A 15334-nucleotide genomic window follows, 5' to 3' on the forward strand; every position below is an offset into this window, starting at 1 on the left:
TGCTATGCTGGTGGGACAATCACTGACCCATCCAGGAAATTCTCCCCATTTGAGTCTAAGGTGGATGATCTGAAAGGGCCTGTCAAGCAAACATCAGAGTAGTGAGCTCTGCAGGGAGAGGAAACAACTATTGCAAATGCTCTACTGCAGGGATGAGTTTGATATTCAGAGAAATCAAAGAAGATCATCACATCTGTAACATCAAGGATAACAGAGAGGATGAAAAAGATAAAAAGAGAGTCAGCCAGTAGGAATGTACAATAACATAGCTGCTATAAAGAAACCATATAAGAGTTCCTCAAGAAATTTAAAATAGAATTAACATACGATCCTGCAATTCCCCATTTAAGTATAAATGCAAAAGGAGTTGAAAGCAGGGACTCAAACAAATATTTGTACATCCATGTTGATAGCAGCATCATTTACAATAGCATAAAGGTGGAACTAACCAAAGTTTCCACCAATGTATAAATGCATCTTTAAAATGTGGTATATACACATAATGGAATACTATTTGGCCTCCAAAAAGGAAAGAATTGAATTTTTGAGACATGCTACAAGATGCACGAGCCTTGGCAATGATATGGTAAATGAAATAGGCCAATCACAAAATTACAAAAACTGCAAAAACCTCCTTTTATGAGGTACCCAGAGAAGTTAAATTCATGCAGAAAAGAGAATGGTGGTTGCCAGAGGCTGGGGGTTGGGGAGATTGGCAGTTATTTTTTAATGGGTATAGCCCTTCACTTCTGCAAGATGAAAAGAGTTCTGGAGATGGGTGGTGGTGATGGCTGCATGACAACATGAACGTGCTTAATGCCACTGAACTGTATACTTAAAGATTGTTAGGATGGTAGATTTTAGGTTATGCCTATTTGTCCATAATTGTAAGCAATTATAAAAAGAGAAAAAAGAGAGTGAGTCACTTACAGACCAGGTTACTGTAGGCAAGGCAAGTCAAGATAAGTAAGAAAGTTAGGTTTTATTCTAAGTAGAAGGAGAAGATCTTAAATGGTCTTGACTGGCAGGGATGGAAGGTGTGACGTGTGGTCTCATTGATATTACTGAAAGATCACTCTATTTTTCTGGGTGAAAAGAATTTTGGAGTGCAGGCATAGAATGAAACATGGAGACCGTAAAATTGCTTTGGCACTTGTCTAGGTGGCTGTTGTGAAGATGATATAAAGTGAATAGATTTATGACATGTGTAAAGTATAGTTAACAGAGCTATAGAGTAGATGTGAGTGGTGCAGGAAAAGGGAGATTTAATTATAACCCATAGGTCTTTGACTTCGTAACTGTTGGTTGATGAACCGAAATGAGGAAAAACAGGTGAGATCTCCTTGGGTCATGCTCAGTGTGAGATGCCTATTAGCCAAACCTGTAGCTATGTCAAGGAAGTAGTTGGGTACGTAAGTCTGGGATTTTGGTGAAAGGTCACAGCTAGATATACACAGATGTGGAAGCCATCAGCGTATAGGTGGTATTTAAAATAAATGTGTATGAATAGAGATATAGTGTGACCATGTATATACAAAACTACAATTAAGATCATGTTATTGCTCTGCTCAAAACCCCCCAAGGTGTTCCCAAACCACATTGTAGGCCATATTCTTTACAATGGCCTAAAAGGCCATAAATGATCTCTCTCTCTCCGCTTATCTCTCTACCTTCTTCACCTGTGACTTTCCCTTCATTCACCTCACTCCAGTCATCTACTCTACACTGGATACTTTGTTTTCCTCCTAGTGGACAGCAAGATTTGTCTGTGCCAGATCTTGGAAATGCAAGCAGTCGCCACCACATACTGTCTGCTATAGATGGCACTGCCAAGTTGTGTCAGGCAGTTGGAACTTTTGACAAATATTCACATATTTGTTCTCCATTTAGCGTGCTGCATTTTATGGATCGTTTTGTTAGAGTTTTGTTTCAGTCCTTAATAGCCTATATTTCTTTACAGCAAACTACATAAGGCAATTGATATACCCACACTCTGCCTTTCCAGGCAGGTCTGATACGTACAAATGTGTTCATTTCTATAGACAGGACATGTTCTCACCAAAGGATACCACTTCCCTTAGGCCACTCCCCTCTATAAACTTTAAAGGTTATTTGTTTATTTATCATAGTGGACAACCACTTCTATTCACCATTTAACTCTACTTTATATTCTTTTACCATCCTATTTCTAGGATATTTTGACAATATTCTCCCTTTTTTTTTTTTTTATTTTTTTTTTTTTTTTTTTTGAGACAGGTTCTCACTCTATCACCCAGGCTAGAGTGCAGTGGTGCAATTCTGACTCACTGCAGCCCTAACCTCTAGGACTCAAGTGATATTCCAACCTCAGTCTCTTGAGTAGCTGGGACCACAGGTAAGCACCACTACACTTGGCTAATTTTTAAAAGAAAACTTTTGTAGAAATAGGGTCGCCCTGTGTTGCCCAGGCTGGAAATATACATTTTTAATTTATTTTAAAAATTGATATGCAGCAACATTTACTTAGTGGTACATGTCTCTATGGGTTTTGATAAATGAGCAAAATTTTGGTATCCACCATTCCTGTCAAAATACAGAAAAATTCCATCACCGCCAAAATTTCCTTAGGCTGCCCCTTTACAGTCAAGCCCTCCCCTAATCTCTCATTACTAATTTTAATAATGAACATTAACATTTTCCCCTCCATGAATGGAAAAATCAGTTATTCATACTAATGTTTACTTATTGATTTGTATCATTAAAAATTTTTAAATCATATAGATTTTGTTTTTGTTCCTAATAATGACTAAACTTTATGGAGACCTATTATGCATGTGTCATACTCATTAATTTAACAAATGTTTTCTCATTTAGCATTTCACATATAGTTTGTACTGTTAGCTATTCTACAGATTTTGTTACTACCACAAGTTCTTCCAGTTCAACACTGTTTTGTAATTTTTAACTGCATTTTGTCTGTTTACTTTTAATATATGTTTTCTATTCATCTTAATAGTTTTGTGTCAACCTAATGTTCTTATTTCATGTTTTATTTTTAGCTACTTTTTTTTTTTTTTTTTTGCTTCGCTAGAAAAAGAATGTAGAAGTCTAACAGGAGTCAATAAATACATAGCCAACACTCTTAAAAGGGAATTTTGACAGCTCTACTCCTTGAAAACCACAACAATGAATTGTAATTCTGAAAATATGTGTCCCCTAAATCTAAGCCAATTAAACTGGCAGATCTAAGGATGGGGAATCTTTCTTCCCCCATGTCCTCCAATTCTTGATGTCAACATACTTACTCCTAGTGATAATAAAGGTAGATACTAAAATAATTCACCAGAATCGACATCCTCTCTGCACCTTTGTACACTAGCCTTTGCCTCACATTGATTATAACTCAAAAGGAAAATGAGGGGAAAATGTAATGTATTTTTTAAGGAAGAGACCATCGATGACATGCCCAAAGTTTATCCTAACGAAACCATCAAGATTCTTCCCTTCCTTGATTTTCTCTTGCTCAGAGAAGCTGCAGAATCCCAATTCCAGATTACAGATACGAGTCAGCCCTTTTTTGGCCCAACAATTAGACAAGCATGGTCTCTGTCTATCAAGTTCTCGATTTGGCAAGAACCACCAGGAAGTTAAGATGCCTATATAGGGTAGCAAGTTGGCATGTCCAACAGAATACAGAGAAAATATAGTGAAGTTTGGTTTTATTTAAAAACTGCCAACTTCTTGAAATAGTGAGAGTAATCCTGACTGTTAGAGCAAATACCCTTAATGTGGCTTTCAAAGAGCAGCTGCAGACACCAGCCCTTCCATATCTGGGAGTTGTTCTCTCACTTTAGAGTTTAAGGATATCAGGTTCAACTATCACAAAACCTCACTAGAACTTTGTATCATTCTACCATGATGCATTTGATCAGCTACCTTACACTGAATAATCTCCATGGCCACACAAACCATAAACCTTATTCTGTACGGGGAGACAGAGATCTTAGTCCTTGCCAAGTGGTATGCTAAATGAATTCTTTAGGCTCATTTACCTCAAAGTGGATTCAAATAGTATGCTCTCAAAACTACAGACCTATTGGTTTGTCCCAGAACAAACAAACAAAAACATCACTGTAACTTTAAAATCTTATGCCAAGCTGTTTTCTAGAAAACTAGGGCTTTCATTTTCATACTGTACATAAGCAAAAAGGGATGCATTCTACATTTATGAAAAAATACAACAGAGAGCAGCAGATATTTCTGGCTCATTTATCTGAAATTAGAGTTTGTATATAATGATGAAAATCAGTGAAGAATCAAACTATGTAAGTGTTACACATTTCTCACAAATACCCAGCTATGAATATTTTACATTCACCCACTCACTTATTATTGAGTACTATGTAGCAGGCACTGTGTGAAATATCCAGAAGTTCAAGACAAAGCATGGTCTTTGTTTGAAGTTTATTGAGAAGAGTGTCGAAATGTGTTTAGAGAAAAGACATCTGAGTGAAACTCAGATAAGAGAAAGCTTCCTAGAAGTGAAACATCTAGTGAGTTTTGAAGGACAAGCAGGTGCAAAATACATATGAAAATATACTTGGGTAAAGAGCACGCTAAGTCCAAAAGCTTGATCCACCATGCAGCTGAGGAAGTGCACCTGGAGGGAAGTGCAGGTAGGCAGGCAGGATGGGATGTCACAGTTGAGGCTGAGGGAAGGACCACATGGAGAAGAATCTGAGCAGTGAATTGACATCATCAGATCTGGTTCTGAAAAAATCACTCTGACAACACTATGGGGTCTAGAGAGGAGGGAGAGCAAACAGGTGTCCAGAAAATAGCAAACCTGAGGCTACTTTCAGGTGACAAATGATGTGAGCCTGACATAAAGTGTGGTGGTGGGTGTGGAGAAGGGAGGATGGATTCCAAATCTATTATGAAGGTAGAAATTACAGATCTTGGTGATTGAATGGACATTGACAGGGAGTGAAATGGAGTTGAGGGTGATAGGGAGAATTTTGGCTTGGATGACAAGTGATTACCGGTACTAGTCACAAAGTGAAGAATACAATCCATCATAAGGGAAGTGATACTTTGAAAGATCAGCTCAAAATCTCCACTTGTATAAAAAGACTTGTGTTTGAGTAACCCATCTTTGTTATATTTAAAAATACCTGAAGAAAAAGTGATGACAAAATCCTTACAGCCACCTGTGGCCTTTCTATTTTTGAATTATATAAGATGTGATGACTTCACCCTCCTTTGCCTTCAGTTCCATCACCAGAATCAACCACTGTCAACTAGTTTGATGTAAGAGAAGAAAAACATTTTCTGTTCTACTAAAAGTACCGGCAATAATTTCACACTATGTAGTAACTAATCTGCTGCTTGAGAAGCCAGCTTTATTTTTATATTTATTCCTCAAACATACCTAGATAGGTGCTGTTTCTATGTTCTGTTACACTGATCTGTGCATTCCAATGACAGATAGTACTATACTGATTTTAAATCAGGCTTTATAGTAAATGTTAGTATTTATTATCCTTTTCCAAAATTTCTTGGGATTCTTTTACATTTATTCTTCCATATAAATTTCTTTTTTCACCCCAGAAAATCCTTAATCATTTAAAATTTACTCTGATTAGAATGGTCTAAAATTAGTCATTGATTTGGAAGTAACTAATGTAATAATGATCAGATTTTTCATTCAGGAACATATGTAACTTGCTATTTACTCATGTCTTGTTTTATAGTTTTCAGTAAAATGTTATCTTTTATGATATACATTTGTTTACATCTTGTTAAACTTAGTCCTAGATATTATATTTTAGGTGGTTTTATAAATGCATTTCTTTTCAATGTTTAATTATTGCTACTAAAAAGAAAAGCTATGTTTTTGAAACATATAATCTTATTATATTCTCTTATTGGTTCTAATAGGTTTTTAGTGCAGCTTCTTGCAATTTTCAAATATACAATAACACCATTTATAAGATTTCTTTCCTCTTGTAATAAAATGTTATGGATTTTAAAGTTTGTTTTTCTTGCCAAAACCTTTATCTTCTTGAATAACAGAAATCATAGGAAGTTTTTAAGCTTGTTTGGATTTTAAAAGAAATGTGTTGAGTAGTTTACCATTTAGCATAATGTTTGTTTTTAGTTTTTTGTAAAAACAATACAATTTTGAAAGATTGCTTATATTCCTATAAAACATTTTTTAAAACTGCATAATTCCACAAAAGGCCTTCTTCAATCTATTGTTATAATTATATGATACCCCATTAAATTATACCTTAATTAGATGATGAGCTTTTAAGATGTACTGAACATACACTCTCCTTTTGTAACAGAAATGAATCCATCTGTTCCCTAAATGTAGACAGCAAGGCTTTATCATCATGAAGAAGTTTCATAAGATCAATGGTCTGAGTATTTCATATTACTGTCAGAAAGAACTGCAGTCATGGCCAGGTGCAGTGGCCATGCCTGTAATCTCAGCACTTTGGGAGTGCACCAAGGCAGGCAGATGACCTGAGGTCAAGAGTTCAAGACCAGCCTGGCCAATATGGTGAAACCCTGTCTCTACTGAAAATACAAAAATTAGCCAGGTGTGATAGTGGATGCCTATAATCACAGCTACTCGGGAGACTGAGGCAGGAGAATCACTTGAACCCAAGAGGTGGAAGCTGCAGTGAGCTGAGATCACACCATTGCACTCCAGCCTGGGCGACAGAGCCAGATTCTGTCTAAAACTATACAACAACAACAACAAAAACAACAACAAACTACAGTCAAAGTCTGAGATCTACTTATTTATCAAAACCAGAAAAATCAAAAAGAACAACGCACTGTTGAGCACTGTGTAGACATTATCATAGTTAATTCTCACAAAAACCACTGTGATGGATACTGCTGTTATGCCCTCTTTACACATGAGAGAAACCAGGGCATAGGAAAGTTATTTGCCCAAGAATATATGATAAGTGGAGCTGGATCCAAACCTAGTCATTAAGACTCCAAAACCCGCCTGATCCTTTACATGGTACTTAGAAAAAAGTCAAGCAAGCCGTAGAAGGATCAGACATTCCATGGGCACATAAAGTTTGTTATAACCAAGACTTGCAACTTCTTTGAACATTTACCTAAGTCAAAACAACCTGTGCCATCCTTTGTACAGTGGAACTTTGAGATTGTGAAAAGCCACTTGCCCAGGAACCGAAACAGATACTATATTGCTTTTAAAAATTAGTTTTTGCTTTCCTGCTACGCTCCTTACGTGTAAGATGAAATCCACTTGAATGATAATAAGGGGCTGAGTCTTAAATTTCACAGTGGAATAGCTACTGTACCACTGGTCCATCGAATTCCCCAAAGCTATCTGTCAATTAGCAACATGGAATATCATAAATGGTCCCCATCAAAAGTACAAGAAAGAAAATCTATTCTATGACATGCCACCTTCACTCCTCTATGCACACCAAATCCCATTCTAGCATCAAGTGAAATCACCAGAAGAACACATTCTTTTGCTCACTGGTGTAAACTACACTCCTTACCCCAATTCTTAAATGAAATGAATTTGCAGTGAATCCATTTATTACCAGTTTGGGTTAATAAGGCTAATTACCTATTTCCTGGGGGCAAGAAATTAGGGCCACCTCCTAGGTTCACATTTTTTTGCTGCATCACCATTGTACTTTCTTAAGTCTGCACTGCTGACTTTTGACAGTTAAGCTCCTCCACTTCAGGGTAGAGATTCAATTTTAAATTACATGATCATTTATAGTGTATAGCAATTTCCACCTGTATACTCCAAAAAACAAAATAGCATAAACAGATTACCAAGCTCAGTTTCTTGAAGGATATTTTGTTGAATTCTATCACAAATTCTCTCATTTCTTTATGCAAGACATTTACATGAAAACCCTGGGGAATTCTAATGATCTTGGTTTTTGTTTTTTTTTTAAGCTGAAATTTTGAGGCACAAAATAAATATTTTAAAACTTCCCAGCTGTCAATAATAGCAATGTGCTTTCCAGGGAAACCTGAACAATGTGGTTTGGTTTTATAATTACTTTAACGAAACATCTAATTAAAAGGACAATCCATGAGGAATTGGGGTATTTCTCTGAGTTACAGTTATCTTCACACTGCTTAAGCCAAGTTGAGAAGGCAAGAGGAACTACAGAAGTCACAGGAGGCAGGGGTTTCCTTTAACAATCTGCAAATAGCACTGTTTCTGTTTAGCTGACTCACAGGGCTCAGAGTTATGGAGTAATGTATAGATGATTCTCTTGGGGATCACCACCAGGCTCTGAAGCGGGGAGGAGTGGGGGCGGTGGCGGGGTAAGTTTTACAACATAATGCATCCAGAGAGGCCTAATGATGCAGTTACCTTCCAACACAGATATCTTCAGCTATAGCAAAGAATGCCTCCCATTTTATGTGGTTTAAAATGATTGCTTTTTCTCCTGATCCTTAATTTTTGGGAGATCAAAGCAATTCTATATGGAAATTCCTGATTACAGAGCATTAGGACTCAAAATTTAGAACTCAAAGCTTTCCAACATCACCTAAGAAACTTTTGGTGCAAATCATTTGTATCTTATTTTATGATTTAAACATTTACACAAATACATTAAAATGAGATGAATATTTAAGGAAATCTTTTTTAAAACAGAGCAAACTAGTAGGCTCAATTTTCTTTTGTAGCTACTAGTGACCACTACTGATCTTGTTCATTCCTTCAAATATTAATTTCTATCAAGGGTTACACTTTTTAATATATAAATAGTGCAATCAAAAGAAGAAAACCAGAAGGAAAGAAAGGAAACCAAAATCACGTTTAGGAAGTGTCACAGTTGAAAGTGATCATGGATCAATAAATTGAGAAGGCCTTTGGTACTAACAGTTTGCTGCAGCAAGTGAAACACATTTCCCACACATTTACAGTTAAGTGCTCTGAAATGGCTTTTAGTTTTCATTATGTCTATATGTGAACAATCTCAAATGTCTTCTATGCTGTCCTACACACACTTCCCTACAATCCTAGTTGACAGAACCCCCTTTCCCTGAAGTTTCTAGTTCAAGTTCTACGTGTTTTCATGAAATCTTTTCTAATCAGTGCAGCCATTATCTGTCTGGGTCTCAATAGAGCTGTTCTTGATGTTTTCATGTTTGTACTCCCCATGATTCAGCACACTGTAGATTCTTAAATTATATTTCATAATAACTACATCCATACCCAAAGAAAACGAAGGAATTCTGCATGTAGAAAAGTTCAAACAAATCCAATTAAAAGCATTTATTAAAACTCTCATGAGAATGGCCTAGAGACTCTTGATTGAAATAGATACATAAACTGGATTATAGTTAGACTGCATTGATATGAAAAACACAGAGTTAAATGAAAATTTTGTGTCTTCCAATAAGTGGTGATTTTATATTTTGGTTCTACTTAGGTTGTGACTCATTCAGAGTCAGGAAAAAGAGCACATAAGTCAAGTAGAGAGTCCGTTTCATTCTGGATATTTTGTAAGACCTTAGCACCTCTGCTTCATTTATTCTCTCTCCTTCCAGTAAAAGATACAACCCCTTAGGTTTGGGTAAATGATATGATCTCACTTCTTAGAATCGTTTTTTTTTTTTTTTTTTTTTTTTGCCTTGAATCACTGTGTTTATGGTCATCAAGTCTATTCTATGGGATTAGTGGAGGCTTTTCTTTGATCCCCTACACTGGACCTCAATGCACAAAACCTAATTTTTTGTGTGTGTGTGTGAGATGGAGTCTTGCTGGCTCTATCTCCCAGGCCGGAGTGCAGTGCACAATCTCGGCTCACTGCTACCTCCACCTCCCAGGCTGAAGCAATTCTCCTACCTCAGCCTCCCAAGTAGCAGGGATTACAGGTGTGCACCACCACACCCAGCTAATTTTTGTATTTTTAGTAGAGACGGGGTTTCACCATGTTGGCCAGGCTGGTCTCGAACTCCTGACCTCAAGTGATCTGCCTGCCTTGGCCTCAAAACCTAGTTTTGAGCTCCACAGTTGCTAGCTGACTACTTGATTAAGTTAGTTGAATTTTCATAGCTTAAGTTACTCACCAATAATGTAAGGCTAATAATGTATACTTCATAAGGGTAGATGAAAGGATAAAATATAAATCTATAAAATTTAAAAATTAATTACCAGGTAAATAAGTTAAAATAGAAAAAAGTAACTATTTACATAGTTTATTATGGCCACCGTTTTATTTTTTACATAAGACAAATTACAACCTCATGACTTTGAGATACATATGGCAAGAAGGATGTCAATCACCAATTAGGCTCTATTTAGGATGACTGTTCTTGCTTTTTCTTCTACCTGGAGGGCTCTAGTGTGACCTATTCACATGGCTTCCCCTTCACTTCCTTAAAGTCTGGGTTCATATTTTATCTAAACAGAGAGATTTTCTCAGCTCCTTATATAAATCAGTACTTTCTAATCCTTGCTATCCCCTCTACCATGCTGCTTTTTCTTCAGAGCACCTATCACTGTCTACCTCCATCTGAATAAAACTTATACTCCTTGGGTGTAGGGACTTTATTTATTGTTTAATCTCTAGTACCTAAAGTAATGTCTGGCATATATAGCTCTTTAATAAGAGATGTATGCCGAATAAACACATGAATGAAAATTTTCTAAGCTGTCAGCAACGGGTATGAACTCTGTGAAATGTGACTTTTCGTAGCCCCACAACTTTTCAATTATATAACCTAAGACAAGTTAAATAATATCTCTAAGCCCCAAGTTACTTTTTTGTAAATTCCTATATTACCTCTAGGGTTGTCTTAAAGTCATTGCCTGTGTTTGCCTACTTAGAATACTTTTTTTGTGTGCGCATGCTTCAGCCAGAGTAATCTCTACAAAATGCAATTCTAATTAAGTCACTATTTTTTTAATCAACCTTTGATGACTTGCCTAAAACAAAGTTATTGCCTTAATGACATCCTTAGACAATGTTTAACATTCTTAACTTTGTCTTGTCATATTTAGAACCTGCTTATCTTACAAACTTCATCATATGCCATCTCTGTGTTTCATTCTTGATGGTCTTTTTCAGTCCCCAAACAGCATCATTGTCTTGACTTTAAAAACCACATTTACCTTACTCTCTATCCCTTCCCCTCAATTGCCAATGTATTTTTTGCATACATAATTCTTATTCATCCTTCAGTTCTCAATATAAATGCAAGTCTGTCTGTTTGCCTACCAGTCCATCCATCCATCCATCCATCCATCCATCCATCCATCCATCCATCCTAAGTTGAACTATAGTTTTCAAGTACCCAATCAGGTTTTAATTATAACAATGGCAACTTCCTATACTTCACCTAAACTGTCTATCTTTGCTATACTCTAAGCTCCCTGAGAAAAGAACCGAGTGTTTCTTATTCATTATTTATCAAAGCTCAGCACAGTGCCTGATGCTTAGTAAGATTTCTATACATATTCATTGAATTAATATACAGTCACATGACAGAGATTAATATTATTATGGAAATGTCACCTATTGATTGTTTAATGCTACCATAATTATTTAGTAAAACCAAATCTGTGGCTATAGAAAAATCATGAATGATGGCGAGGAATTCAAAAAGAGAAAAAGAGAAAGATGAAGGAGAAAGAATGAGATGGAGGAGTTCAAGAAAGAGGAAGGGAGACATGAGAAAGAGTAATAAAAGAACTAGGAAAAGAATGAAAGTGAGGAAGACATGGAAAGAGAGATTAAAAATGGAAGGGAAAATAAGGGAATATAGAGTTTTTGCTCTCAATTTTTACTGGAATAATTTCAGATGTATCAGCTAAGGAATAAGAGAATTTCAATGTTAGCTATAATAGGCAATTATCTTTTACTGTCACATTTTTAATACATATGAGTTTATCTTTATATCTACCTCTAGTTGACACTAGTTTTGATTACCTAGCTTTAGGAATACTTATCATATCTCACTTCTTTTCCAAGGACCTCTCATTTTTATGAATTCTTACCTTTTAAATTTCTAACTCTAATTCTATATATTTGTTTTATTATTTAATGTTTTATTCTGTCACTTCATTACCCATTCCTCTTAAATTTTATTTTAAAAATTTAGTCATGATGTTTTTATTTCCAGAGAAATTTCTTGTTTGCTGATTTTCAGGATTTTGTTTATATTTAATTTATCAATATATTAATCTTATAGGAATCCTAATATCCTACTGATGAATGTTTCAGGACAACTATCAGCTAAACAAATAAATTAGGTTGTCTTTTATATCAAGAAAAGGTAATGATAATATCATAAGCAAGTAAAAAACTACATATAGATGTTTTTCAAAAGCTTTATAAAAAGCAAGAGGAGCTATATTATATAGTTATAGTTCATGATTACTATGATACATTACACTAAGTCTTGTGAACGAAATGGTTAAGGCCAATTATTCAAAATAAAATAAGAAGAAAATATCTTATTTCAGATGATCTTGAAAACAAATAACTTGTTATGAGGACCATGATTATTGCATAATCAATGCTACGTCTTTCATGGGCTAGCATTATTTACGTGGCATTGTTGAAGACTATGTATTCACTAATGTTTCCCTGTTGTGTTTAGAATATGAACATATAATAAGAATGAATGTCACCAAAGTTAGAGTTCATTCCTTTTTTAAGACACTTTTTGAAGCTGAGGTAACAAGAAGATAATCAGAGTGATAGTAACTAGGAAAAAGTCTTACCATCCAGATCATTCTCTGGGGTCTCCGCAGTATACCAGTTGGAAGGTGGTCCAGTGCCATTGACTGTCATGGCTGACACCTGGAAACTGTACTGACTTCCTTTCTCCAGTCCTATGAAAGAATTTTCCACAGTGGGGGAGAAAGTTACTATGCATCAAGTATTCCTGCCTGGGTTCCAAAAAGCTTCAGCAAAATTGTAACAATAGTGGACATGCTTTACATTGTTTGTGACTATTGTGGTAATGATTATTTTGACTAAAAGGGTAGAAATATCATAGCAAGAAATCAAATTAATTTTAAAATTCTTATGAGATTTTCCATTTTATAAAAATATGTCCATGTAAAGAGCCTAGGGGCAGATGCAGAATATAAAGTGTAAATGATGAAGAAATAATCAAAAATTGCATGGATCATTTTTCCTTACTCTTTGGAAGAGCCATGTCTATAAATCAAGAACAGTCAATCTAAAAATTTATGTCTCCATCATTCATTCATGGTCTGTGATTATGTTTTCTTTAGGCTAAAAATCAAGAATCCAAAGCCAATGCACTTCAGAAGAAAATATTAGGGCTTTGGTCTCTTAAAACCATCTTTCAAGAATCTTTTGTTTTGCATTAGCTTCCACGCAAGAGATATAGAAAATCAATCTCTATGATAATTTTGGCATAATACTGTGCACAACGATCACATTAGGGTTTATTTTAAAAAGCACAGAGAACACAGGTAAACTAGAGAGGCCACATGGATCATTCATCTGATACATGAAAATTTTTGATGTAAGTGACTTTCTTTTTACCAAAAGCTCGAAGTAGCTTATTAACATGATAAATTATTGTAAAACAAATGATATTTGTGAAAAGATCATATGTCATTTTTGAGACTCAGACTAAATGATCAAGTCCTTAAACCTCAAGGAATTAAGCAACCCTGATAAAGATAAAAATGTAACCATTATCCCCCATTCATCTGAAATAGTCCAAGAAAAAAATGCATAATAAAAGAAATTATGCTCTTGTACAAAATTACATATTTGAATTTTTTTTGCATAGGAAGATGAGCACTTAGTAGTAAGGGGAATTCAAACTTACTATTAATAGAAGATGGTATTTTAAATGATGGTTAGAAAGGATTAGTTATTGCAAGGAATGAACAGTTGCCTTTAATAAATAGTACTATTAGACCATTTGATAAATTCACCTACATAATGATATTTATAACAAAATTTCTGTCTCTAAAGAAGCTTCTAATTTTATAAAATAGGCTGGGAGCTCCATGAAGACATATATTGAGACTGTCATTGAATGTGTTCTTGTTTTGTTATTAATATTATTCAGGTTTTAATTGTATATTCATAGGACCCACAATAATACCTGAAGCAGAGAAGATGCACACACAAAACAACACTTGAAAAATCTACTAAAACTGATTGGGTACAACAACACTAAACATAGAGAAAATATTAAGTTAATATACAGCATTTCAGCCACATTAACAAGATGGCAAAGAGATGCTTCAAACATAAGGCCTTTGTCATTCCTTAAGTAGGTTCATGCTCACTTTGATTTGTAACATGGTATTGATCTAATTTTGTTCATTTTTTCATCATTTCATAGGCACTGTTGTTGATTACTGAGGCAGAGATTTTCTGGGAAATTAAAAAATAAATAGGGAGAGAACCTTGAGAAGAAATGGTTACCTACTCATAACAGCTTATGACTTTCATAATGCTCTTGTTTAAAATAAAGTTCTAGTCCATCAAAAATGTACTCTTGCTATGTAGAAGTTTAACTTCACTTTTCTTTAAAATGAATAAGCAATCATGTCAATACTGTCTCCAGTGATTGATTTGAAATACGCTTTGTGACGGTCAGTTATATGTATCAACTTAGCTAGGCTACAGCACCCAGTTATTCAATCCAACACCAATTGAGGTATTTTGTAGGTGGGACTAAAGTTCATATTCAGTTGACTCTAAGTAAGAGATATTGCCATAGTCTATTTGGATGGCCCAGATTCAATCAGATAAAAGGCCTTAAGTGCAGAACTGAGGCTGCCCTGAGGCAGAAATTCTGCCCTCCATGGCTATGGACTTAGCTTGAGAGCTCCAGCCTGCCCCTTAATGGCCTGCCCAGTGGATTTTGGAATTGCCTGGCCAGCCATCATAACTACTTAAACCAATTCCTTGCAATACTTTTCTTAGTATGTATTTCCTGCTGGCTCTTTCTTTCTCTGGTAGAAACCTGACTGATAAATCTGTTTTAAGTAAAACAAAGTCTGCTAACAACTTGAAGTTATCATTAGTAAGCAGTTTAGATTTTTGTTGGTCTAAAGTTTGTTTTATCAGAGACAAGGATTGCAACTTCTTTCTTTCTTTCTTTCTTTCTTTCTTTCTTTCTTTCTTTCTTTCTTTCTTTCTTTCTCTTCCTTTCTTTTTTCTTTTTTTTCTTTTCTTTTCTTTCCATTTTCATGGTAAATATTCCTCCATCCCTTTATTTTGACTCTATGTGTGTCTTTGCTAGTGAGATGGGTCTCCTGAATACAGCAAACCGATGGGTCTTGACTCTTTCTCCAATTTGCCAGTCTGTCTTTTAACTG

The 15334-nt window shown here is 35.3% G+C and overlaps 1 protein-coding gene across 1 annotated transcript in view; it reads right to left on the reverse strand.

Moving 5' to 3' along the window:
- DCC (DCC netrin 1 receptor) overlaps window positions 1–15334 on the reverse strand; it is a 1259004-nt gene that overhangs the window by 243125 nt on the left and 1000545 nt on the right. Inside the window, exon 14 of the mRNA XM_026455168.2 lies at window positions 12740–12850. Within this exon, the coding sequence (XP_026310953.1) occupies window positions 12740–12850 (111 nt within the window). The remainder of the gene's footprint in view (window positions 1–12739; window positions 12851–15334) is intronic.

Source organism: Piliocolobus tephrosceles, chromosome 18 (genome assembly GCF_002776525.5).
Source record: "Piliocolobus tephrosceles isolate RC106 chromosome 18, ASM277652v3, whole genome shotgun sequence".
Classification (NCBI taxonomy): Eukaryota; Metazoa; Chordata; class Mammalia; order Primates; family Cercopithecidae; genus Piliocolobus; species Piliocolobus tephrosceles.